General features: G+C 39.2%; 1 protein-coding gene across 1 annotated transcript in view; it reads right to left on the bottom strand.

The window, feature by feature from the left end:
• The window catches only part of LOC143287234 (malignant fibrous histiocytoma-amplified sequence 1 homolog), a 23,740-nt gene extending 12,488 nt beyond the window's left edge, over positions 1–11,252 (bottom strand). Inside the window, exons 1-4 of the mRNA XM_076595182.1 lie at positions 11,182–11,252; positions 5,661–8,587; positions 4,299–4,545; positions 3,232–3,315 (exon numbers count right to left, since the gene is read on the bottom strand). Of these exons, the coding sequence (XP_076451297.1) occupies positions 3,232–3,315; positions 4,299–4,545; positions 5,661–8,513 (3,184 nt within the window). The 5' untranslated portion in view covers positions 8,514–8,587; positions 11,182–11,252. The remainder of the gene's footprint in view (positions 1–3,231; positions 3,316–4,298; positions 4,546–5,660; positions 8,588–11,181) is intronic.

The following is an 11,252-nucleotide window of genomic DNA, read 5'->3' as shown; positions in this document are numbered from 1 at the left end:
CAGCCCAGTTGGTCATAAAGGTCATATCAGCACCTTCAAAACAAGTATGGCGTTCAAAATCTCATCATGTTTAAAATCAGCGAAGTGGATTTGATAATACCATTAAATAATTTTCTAAAGCCTCGAATGATAAAATGGTAAATGTATATGTTAAGTTATTTAACCTCGTGTTGTTGATTGGCAAGGTTCCATCTGACAGGACTGTACTGGTAATAAGACCGATCTATAAAAACAAAGGTTCATCTGAGTATACAAATAATTATCATGGTATCACACTGTTGTCTTTTTATTTACGAGTGTATTGAACGGAAATTTTCTTCCTAAAATAACGTTTAAATAACATACTTACCGTGACCCACTAGTGCAGACTCTGGCAGGGGTCTGATTCCTGTCCTGTGCAAACTACTATCCGCCCATGCGGAGAAAACGAAAGTAACTACGGCTGACAACCTCCCGTAGTAGGTTACCTCTCCACTGCACCCCTGACTAGCGCCCTCTTTTTCTGGCAGCCATCTTGACTCATGCTCCTCTGCTCTACATAAGGCTAAGTTGTTGTTTTTTTTGTAATTTCTGCCTGTCTATCGATTCTTTGTCGCTGTCTTTTTGCATGCGATCATGATTAATAACAGGCCACAAGATTACTTGGCTCGACTGGGCGATCGAGCTAAAATTAAGCCGTGATCTCAATTGAATGAGCATTTTAAATTGTATATTGAGTGTTTGGGTATACTGGGAAAGGAGCAAGCTGGTTTTAGAAGTGATTTTTCAACATTTGACCATGGATCTGTTTACTTTCTAGGATATCACTGATAATCTGTTATAAAAAAAAATATGATAAAAAGAATTCATAAAGTGCTTGTTTAACCACAAAAAGGTATTTGAAAAGATCAGCACAATAATTGTGTTGCGGTTAATGATGGACTGACAACTATTGCGGGTGAGGCTAAGAAAATGAATATGAGTGAACAGGATTGTGGTGCTTTCTTGAAACAGGCAATACGGTCATTTTCTCAGAGACAGACACAGGTTTACAAATTGGTCTTAATGCAATATGGCAGTACTGTGAAAAAATGATAATTCTGAATCCACGAAAGTGTAAAGCAGTAATATTCTCTCAGGCTAAAGTAAAAATATTCCATGATTTTTTTTTTTTGGTGAGGATACAATTGAGGCTGTGAGTAATTTTCAGTACTTGGGACTGAAACTGAATTATCAAAATAAAATGTATGTCAGTGTGATTTATATGACCATGCATCGAGAGCAGAGTTTGTACTTTGAGAACAAACCAGCTAGGGCTTCCTGTTGATCTAGTTATTGATCTCTTTGATAAAACAGTTTCCCTGTATTAACATACTGTTGTGAACTTTCGGGTTTTGATAGATCTGAAATTGTGACAAAAATACAACTGAAATTTTACAAGTTAGTTCTGAAACTTAGACAGTCAACACCATCTTTTATGTTATTTGGTGAAACTGCTAAGTTTCCTGTGTCTGTCTCTGTGAAAACCAGAATGCTAGTGTTCTGGTGTAAGCTTGTTACTTGCCAAAGAACTTCTAAGCTGTCTCTGATTATTTACACATATGTCTCTTCAATTTATACAGCACCTACATATATATATCTCAGAACCAATACCTGGAAAGTATTCATACTGTCTTGAATGAAATTGTAATAAGCAGTTTTTTTTGTTGAAGCAACACAGTTCCATCGCACATCCCACATGGTTGAAAGATAAAGTTAATTGTAGAAAAGATCAGTTTTTGCAAGACTGCTATCAACATGTAGATAACAACACCATGTTTATTACTTTCAGGATGTTTAAACCCAATTTTGATCAAGATGCTTATTTTTCAGTGTTACCAACTAGTTGTGTAATTGAGTTCAGCAAAGTTAAGAACAACCAACATACACTTCCTGTTAACAGACAGCGTTTCAACAATTTATCAAGAAATGAAAGAATATGTGATAAATGTTCCACAAATTATTGCTGAGGAGCTTCACTGTTTGTTTTGCGTGTCCCTTTTTTGACAGTATCTGGAAAAATTGTTTACCTACATATCATAGAACCCCGCCAAACACCATCAAACTCCACTTACTGTTTTCTGAAAGAAACAGACGAATTTTATTAAAAGTTTAAGCATTTGTCTCTACTATTTCAGTATTTGTATTTCTTTTCAATAAAACTTTGTACATTGACAGGAAATCTAATTTTGTCTGTTGCTAAAGTGTATTTGCCTGCTTGCTCAAGTGGGCCTTTTGTATTTTTTTTACTTTTTGACACCTCTCTTTCTGTTTATATGGTGTGTGTCAAAGATGTTAATGTATAATGTTTCCATGCCCCCCAGGGTGCACATGAAACAAATTTCTTGCCTTGTCTTGCAAACTGCTTACAGCCTAGTTGATCATAAAGGCCATATCAGGGCATTAAAAATAAGTATAGGATCCAAAATATTAACATGTTTAAAAACAGCATGTTAAGAACTGTGGTTAAAAACCCATGTATGGTGGTGTGGGATGGGTGGTAGGGGTAGATGGTAGGCTATTGTTAATGACTGTGTATGTGGGAGGGGGGAGGGAATCAATCAATGCATGACAATGAAAGAGAACATGTGCCACATTTATATGCGCGCACACACAGTGTCCATGTGTGTGTGTGTGTGTGTGTGTGTGTGTGTGGTGTGTGTGGTGTGTGTGTGTGTGTGTGTGTGTGTGTGTGTGTGTGTGTGTGTGTGTGTGTGTGTGTGTGTGTGGGTGGGTGGGTGTGCATGCGCGCATTATTACATCAATGAATTTAATATAACCCTTAAATACAATAAACACAATAAATGTTCCGCAGTGTGTGTGTGTGTGTGTGTGTGTGTGTGTGTGTGTGTGTGTGTGTGTATGTGTGTGTGGTGTCTGTGTGTGCGTGTGTGGTGTCTGTGTGTGTGTGTGGGGGGGGGGGGGGGGTGCACGCGCGCATTATTACATCAATGAATTTAATATAACCCTTAAATACAATAAACACAATAAATGTTCCGCAGCAGTTGTAAAAAAAACAAAAAACAAACAAAACAAAAAAAAGCCTTATTCATGATTTAACACATTTATTTAGCATCAAGGTTTTGGAACACACTTGACTTCATTAACCAAAAATATCATATACATATACATATATATATATATGTGTGTGTGTTTTTTAAAGACAGATTTATAACTTGACAAAAGAAAAGAGAAGAAAAAGTTGACACTGACCTGGTGGGCCATCAACACTGTCAAAGGCTGTCTGAAGAAAGTTGGTGGCCACCTGCATGTGCTTCTGGATATCATCCTGGTAATCTGCAGCACACACACACGACTTTTCCCATCACAAAATTGTTCAAAACATTTTTGACTCACCAGACTTTTAATCTATGATTTTGTTGTTGTTGTTGTTTCCTTATCAAACATTCCCATTAGCAAATACTTATTATATCAAAGCATTAGGAAACCATCACATACACATGCATATATAAGTACATGCATGCACAAACATGCACACACTCACTCACACACACAGCATATAAACACAGCCACTTTTCACATATTATATGCTGTTCATGACATCACATTCCTCCAACTCCCCTTCCAACACACTCCCCCATCCCAATCTTCTATTTCTTTTTAGCTGTTGTCTGATATAACTCTTAGTAAAAAGACAACAACAACACAGATGAATTATTCCTCTGAACTCCTTGAGGAGAATGGGGCCAAAACTACCACACACACATAGCCTCTGCTGACACTGATCTTCAACCACCACACACATAGTCTCTGCTGACTGGTCACACTCTACACGAACCATCACACACAGCCTTTGCTTACTATGGTCACAATCCACACATCTGTACAAGGCACACACAGAGCCTCTGTCGACTATGGTCACACTCTACACACAAACAACCACACACACAGCCTCTGTTAACTAAGGTAACACTCCACACAGCTGCACAAGAACCAACAGGTTGATGAATGATGTCACAAACTGCAGTATTATGCATGCACAGTCAGTGTTTGACAGCTCATTTACTATGAATGATATGCACCATAATGAATGGGGAAAAAAAAGTATCACTGTATGTGCATGTGTTCATTCGAGTCTCTGTGTGTGTGTGTGTGTGTGTGTGTGTGTGTGTGTACACTGTGGATGAGTGTGTGGAAGTGAGCAATTAAGAGAATGAGAGTACAACTGTGAGAGTGTGTCTGTCTGTGTCTGTATGAGTTTGAGTGTGAGTGTGTGTGCGTGTGTGTGCATGCATGCATGCACACACATTATATCTCACCTTTGTCAAGAGGGTATACAAAACAGGCAGGGATGTCATCTTCCTCATGTTTGCGACACCAGCGTGCCACGTAGGTGTTGCGTGGCATGGGCAGGTCCATGACCTCCCCAGGGAAGCGGTAGGGGTCCTCATAGTGATGCACCAAACAGTGGGCACACACCAGGCTGAAGGTGGGCTGAATGAAGGGCCAGTCCTGCAGCAGCTGAAGCATCTCCACCCTCGTCTTCTTCAGCAGCCACCACAGCTCCTGTATCACAGCAACACAGAGAGGGGGTGTATGACTGTCAGAATCAGAACAGCAGTGGAGGCAACTGCTGTCCTGACTATCTAGGCAGGAATTCTATTATAGAGGAGAGTATCTTTCCCAAGTTATATATCCCCACTCTCTTGACTATGTGGGCTTGAGGACAGTCGGTGTCCGGATGGTCCCCAAAGACCAACTAGTCCTCAAGGCTGCAGCACAAGGAGAGAGAGCAATCTGGCATCCTAGTCTGAGATACAGTTGTATCATTTACTGGAAAAGTGGTGGGATTTGATTAAACTCAAACTCAAAGGTAACTTAAAGCGCTTTTGACTAAAGTGCCAGTCAATTAGTAAGCATGTGATGGTCTGCATAAATTACAATGCTTGACTTTTTCATTTTCAGCATAACATTCCTTCAGTTGTTGTTTTTTTTTAATGAATTTTTCTTTTTTTTTTTTTTTTTTTTACATAAAGAAATGAGTGTGCTAGAACACACTGGCATAGTGTACATTGTCAGTGTTGTTAAAGTAGCATACTGTTCATGGGCACTGATCGTGACGGTACCATGAGATGGATTATACTTTTTAAAAAAAGAAAAAAGAAGTAAAATAATAACTACGGCTTCTCAACTTCTTTTCAAGCTGTACTAACACACAGCCACACACACACACAGCCACACACACACACACACTTATACTCTATCAAAAACTGCACACAGAATGGAGTGTTGACAAACCATAAACTTAGCTCAGAACTGTCACAGTTGTGACTGCTGTCTTCAATACAAACTTTTTCAAGGTGTCTAAAGCAGTGTTCCACATCTTTCTCAGCGTCTAAAGCTGAATTTGTGTATCCATAAAAAAATAAATTACTTGGATTTTTCAAGAAGGCATGTCCACTTCACAGGAATTAAAAAAAAAAATTTTTTTCAACAAAAACAGCAACAAATATTATAGTTTATAAACAAGAATAAATGAAATTACAAAGGGTAAGACTAAGGAAGAGTAACAAGGATTAATGTAAAAAAAACACCCTAAAAATAAGGATTAATGATAAATCATAAAGATAAATCAAATGCCACTCATTTCAACTAATATTCAAGTTAGACTATACCCATACCTGCAGATCTGTTGTTCCTCGTGCTGCAACAGTAATGATGGTGACCTCCTGAATGTCATGTTGCTGCCTGGTGACAAGCAAATAGGAGTGGTTCAAGCGTGCCAGAACACCATGCTTCCAGTTCTGACGTTCTGAAACGTACTGTTGCAGACGCACTGACAGCTTTTCAAAGAAGTAAGGAGGATCTTTCCTGGTAAACTCCACTTCAAAACGCAGCTCATACATGTTGCAGGGCATCAAGTCTGGCCAGGAAGCACCAAGGTTTGAAGGAATCTCTTCAGGAAAGAACCAGGGAAACTGAAGGGTACAAACAGATCCCATTCGGGATGGATCAGTGTCTTTTTTCACCTCATAACAGAGGTCAAACTTGAGCATGAGGGAGATGAAAGTATCCAGTGCATCTGGTGAAAGCTGGAAGTGCAACAGAATGAAGTGAAGCAATTCATAGGCCATAAAACCTTGACGGACAAAGTCCTCTTTCAGGACTTCAAAATGAGAGGCAGTCAATCCTACCCTGCGACCGAGTTCCTTGTCATAATTGACCACTTTCTCAAAGTCATGACGGAACACAGTTCTCAGCATTTCTATCAATGTTTCTGGTCGATGGAACACAATCTTGTTGAGGCGAGGGTTGTCATGATACCAGACAATCTCCCCAGTGGAGTGCAGGTACTTGAGGACCATGGACAGACTGCGGTCAGCAGAACCAGCCATACCCATGAGTGACTGGTTGACTGATGTCATCACATCCACAAATACATCCAATGCCTGTTCCAAGCTCAAAATTCTGTCTGGCATGGCCTGTATGTCTGACAGAAATCTGTACCAAGAGTGAGGTAGCTTTCTCTCTTCTGATTTCTTCATTGATGTCACCAACTGCTCTCTCAGGTCACTGACACCTGTCAAACTCTCAGCACAGCTCACAACATGCACAATATCAGGAAGCTTTGAGCGCGTGTTCAGCATCTTTTCTAGGTGGCTCAGTTTCTCTTGCAAGCGTTCCACTCCAATGTCAGCAAACTTTCCCCCTCCAACCTCATGCATTTCAGGGCGCTCCAGAAATGACCTGCAGCGATTAATTTCATCCCTCAATTCTCTGAGCTTGTTTGACTCTTCTTTCTGAATCCGTCGAATGACTTCTTCACATCTCTCTGTCACTTCATCCTCTGTACAAAGATCTGCATGAGTGGCCACCAAAAGAATGGTTGCTCCAGGTGCTCGATCCATGATGGCATCAAGCCAGTTACTGATAAGTTCATCAAACAAATCACCACGATAGCGATTGAGGTCAAACACTAACAGGTGAATTGCTTCAGGAGTGAGGAACATGTGATGGGCAGCTTGGTAGATATGGTGACCACCAAAGTCTAGGATCTGTACTCGCAATCGAGACTCTGGTTCCCACAGATGCCGTTCCAAGACCCATGTACGTTCATGCTCTGCTGTGAGCTTGGAATGACCAAGCATGAGTGCATGTCGAAGACTGGTTTTCCCAGCTTTCACAGCTCCAATCAAGATCATCTTTTTGCGATGACAAGCTTCACTGACTCTAAGTTCTTTGAGAAAGTGAAACAGAGGCTCAACTCCTTGATCACAGATTTCTTGTGGTGGTGTACGAAGGTAGTTCCCATGGAGAGACAATCCTTTTTTGTCCAGCAGTCCATCCAAGCGATCAAGAAGCAAGGGCAGATCAGTCAGTTTGTTGTTGTCCAACATCAGCTCTTGCAGTCTGGACAGGCGGTAGATATTTTCAGGAATAGAGGAGAGCTGATTGGAACCCAAAAGTAGAGAAACCAGAGAGGTCACTCTGCACAATTCTATGGGAATTTCTTTCAAGCGGTTTCTTTCCAATCCCAAGTATGTGAGGCGCTTCAGATTACCAACTGCAGTGGGAAGAGATTCCAGATAGTTTTCACTGAACTCCAGGTGAAACAGATGACGAAGCTGGAACAGATTGTCAGGCAGTCTCAGCAATGCATTCCTCTGCATGATCAGAGTAGTCAGGTGACAGAGTCCACAGACTTCCTCTGGGATTTCTGTGAAGAAATTGTCACTTAAATTGAGTGATTGCAGATCTTGCAGAGAGAACAAAGCTGCTGGAATTTGGGAACACAGTCTAAGAGCTCCAGCCAGGTTTATACTCTGTAACCTGACACACTTTGCAATTTCTAAGGAAACATGTAATAAGTGGTTTCCTTTCAGACTGAGTCTTTGTAACCGTTTCAAGTTTCCAAATTCATCAGGTATGCGTTCAATCCGTTGCCAACTCAGATCCAAATCTGCCAGCTCAAAGAGGAAGCAAACACCCTCAGGAAAGGTTTTCAACTGTCCACGAGGATAGAATTTACCAGAAAGATCTAATTTCTGAATTCTCCGGCACTTAGCAATGTCCAGTGGCAAACTTTCGAGTATGTTTCCTGCCAGATTTAGCTGACGTAAGCTGACTAGCTGTCCAATCTGATGACCTACTTCCTCAATGTCATTGTGGGCAAAACTGAGTTCCTCCAGTTTCACCAGACTGAACACAGGCTGGGGGATTTCAGTGAAATGGTTGAAGGATAGATCCAGGCTGACGATATTCCTACACTGGACAAAACAGGAAGGTAGCTTGTACAAGTAGTTTCCTACAGCATGGAAAGTTTTCAGGGAAGTGAGGTTACCCAAAGCAGTTCCTCCTACTGGGAAGCTGAGCAGACGAAGGAAAGGAAGTTGAAGGGTTTCCAGGGTGTATGTATACAAAATACGTGGTAACCACCCTTTAAATGCACCCTCAGGAACAAGCAATGCCATTCCATTGTCAGTGCCTTCTAGGTACTGTTCCAGCTCTTCTGCTGCCTGGCTGTTATTTGCCATAGTGCCAGTTCCTCAGTTATTCAAACTGATCTGTGGAAGCTAAGTCCAAAGCGGTGTCAACTTACGAAGAATACCTGCAACACAGATACATAATAAAAGCAAAATAATCAAACAGATAAAAAAAATTCTGCTGGAGTACAAAGACAGATTAAAATCAAATTAACAAATCTATCTTATATTCTATTGTATGCTGTCTTTGAAGGGTTTAATACCACAACCACCCTTCCCCTCTTATATATATATATTCCACCACCCCCACCCCCCACCCAATCCTTACATTTTTTTTTCAAGACATAAGAATTGTTTACCACCCTCATTGTCTTCCACTGTGTTCAATAGTGTTATCATAACACTTTTATTAACAGGAATGGTAAAACTACAGTCAGTCTCAAGAAAATAGTACTTCAGATTGCTGCCTTTAACTGTTAACTTTCTTCCTCTCACTGGAACTTATTCTGTGAGCTGCACACCAAATATGGATGCTTTGGTTATAATTCAGAGTCTGTTTCTGTTCATTGGACAAAAGCTTGATGAAGGAAAAATCGGAATAGACACAGAAAGTCAGAGGAGTTTTACAGGCACTATGGCAACATTTTGTGAAGGACATCAGCTGATGTTTTATAGCCACTGAACAAATTAAAGTGCCTGACACTTACATGACTTTTACTAATCTGCATAAGCAGTGCAGGGTGAGAGTGACAGCTTTTCTGTAGACATTTCTTCATGATCAAGGCAATAAGGGTGAAAATTTCAGAAGAAATTAGTTTCTTTTTTATTTTTTAATCAGCCTGGATAATTCTAAATGCATGATTAATGCTACTTTTTGTCTGTATGTGATTTTTTCCCCCTGATTACTGTGCTCAATGCTAGTACTAGTCATTTTATCTGCTCTTTTAAAATCTGTTAAATTATTTTCAAATGCAAAATAAGCGTAAGTTCTTTTAACAATGCTTTTACATTTAATTGCAGAAATCATGTTGGTACATAACTGGAAAACAAATTTTTGATAAATTCCATGACAGTATAAAATGACATACATTATATGGTTTACAAATGCAGTCTGTAAACATGGTCTTATGTACACCAAAAATATCAAATATTTTTGAAAGGATTTCTTGTTGGATACCAGAATGAGGTGGCATGAATTGAGAAATACTTTTGTTCATATTTTAGGGACAAATGGTTTGTTCACCAAAGTGCTTGCCTTTCAACCTGTAATAAAATAAACAAGAGTGGCAAGAGCTTCAAGACTCACTTGTGATACACTTTAAAAAAAAATCCAAGCTTTTTATGTATTGAGTATAATTTCAAAATGTAATGTTTAAGATGAGAAAGATCAGTTTAAAGCAAATTATGTCCCCTAGCATTCATTACAGAGTAATTTCCCTTTTTACTATCTGCACCAAAACATTTGCAAAATAAATAAAACTTCCATGCTTAGCAAAAGAAGTTCCTGTTTGAACAAAAAATGATAATAATGACTGCTCTTGTTGTTGGGTCAGAATATCAGATCAAAGTGCCAGGTTTAGAGAATACAAGAAATATAAATATAACAGTAAATGCAGTTTGCATATAATTAGGCTTCATTTTTTATTTTTTTGTGCCCATCCCAGAGGTGCAATATTGTTTTAAACAAGATGACTGGAAAGAACTGAATTTTTCCTATTTTTATGCCTAGTTTGGTGTCAACTGACAAAGTATTTGCAGAGAAAATGTCAATGTTAAAGTTTACCACGGACACACAGACACACACACACACACACACACACAGACAACCGAACACCGGGTTAAAACATAGACTCACTTTGTTTACACAAGTGAGTCAAAAAAGAAAGAAAAAAGAAATGAAAAAAAATCTTAAAGGGTTTCTTTATGCAAGCACCATGTCATCAACAACAACAAAAACTTTATTTACAGCCTAGGTGTAATCACTCTTATTGTAGGTATATATATATATATATATATATATATATATATATATATATATATATATATTCTGGTAACAGAAGACTTTCTGGGAAAATCTACAAGTGCAGGGGATTATCAAGTGGTTACCAAAACGTGTCTTTAGGAATGTCAGACCCCCGCCTGAGTCTGCACTAGTGGGTCACGGTTAAGTTTGTGTAATTAAATGTGTCCTTTACTGTTATTTTGACCCAAAAAAAACTGGGTAGATTTCTTCTAAATAAAATTTGTGAGTTTTGGAGAAAAATGTGTCGAAATTCGTGCACACATTTTCAATCTTAGTAATAATAAAACAATCCCTGGTATAGTAGTAGAACGTGTTAGTTCTACGGTACGGTCGTTTCTGCGAGTGGGCAGGCCATTCGGAACACAGGTTTCCTCATGAACGTCAGTTGTTAGATCGTCATTATTCTTCACTGAGAAAAATGCTCACCATTTCATATGCATGTAACTGAAAATTGGGCATTTGTTTAATTATGAGATTTATAATCCTTCCTTTTACCCGGCAAAATATTATTCACCAAAAAAGGTAATACAGTCAAAATCATTCTGCACAAACATCAACAGAGGCTTCTGTGCGCGTGTCAATTTTCGTCGTCTGCTCTCACATCAACTGTGTAACATCCCGGTTTCATCCCTTCTTGCCTGCGTAATCATGTAAACATTAATGATATAATAACAGATGTCAAATGCAAGGAATTACCATGTTGCAAAAAGCACTGAAATGTAAGATAATGAAGGGGATATTCCAATGTCAGCCTGTTGATCGCCTCT

This window comes from Babylonia areolata, chromosome 1, assembly GCF_041734735.1.
Source record: "Babylonia areolata isolate BAREFJ2019XMU chromosome 1, ASM4173473v1, whole genome shotgun sequence".
NCBI classification, from domain to species: domain Eukaryota; kingdom Metazoa; phylum Mollusca; class Gastropoda; order Neogastropoda; family Buccinidae; genus Babylonia; species Babylonia areolata.
Note: the sequence above shows the minus strand (reverse complement) of the source record. Positions and strands in the feature narration are given on the sequence as shown.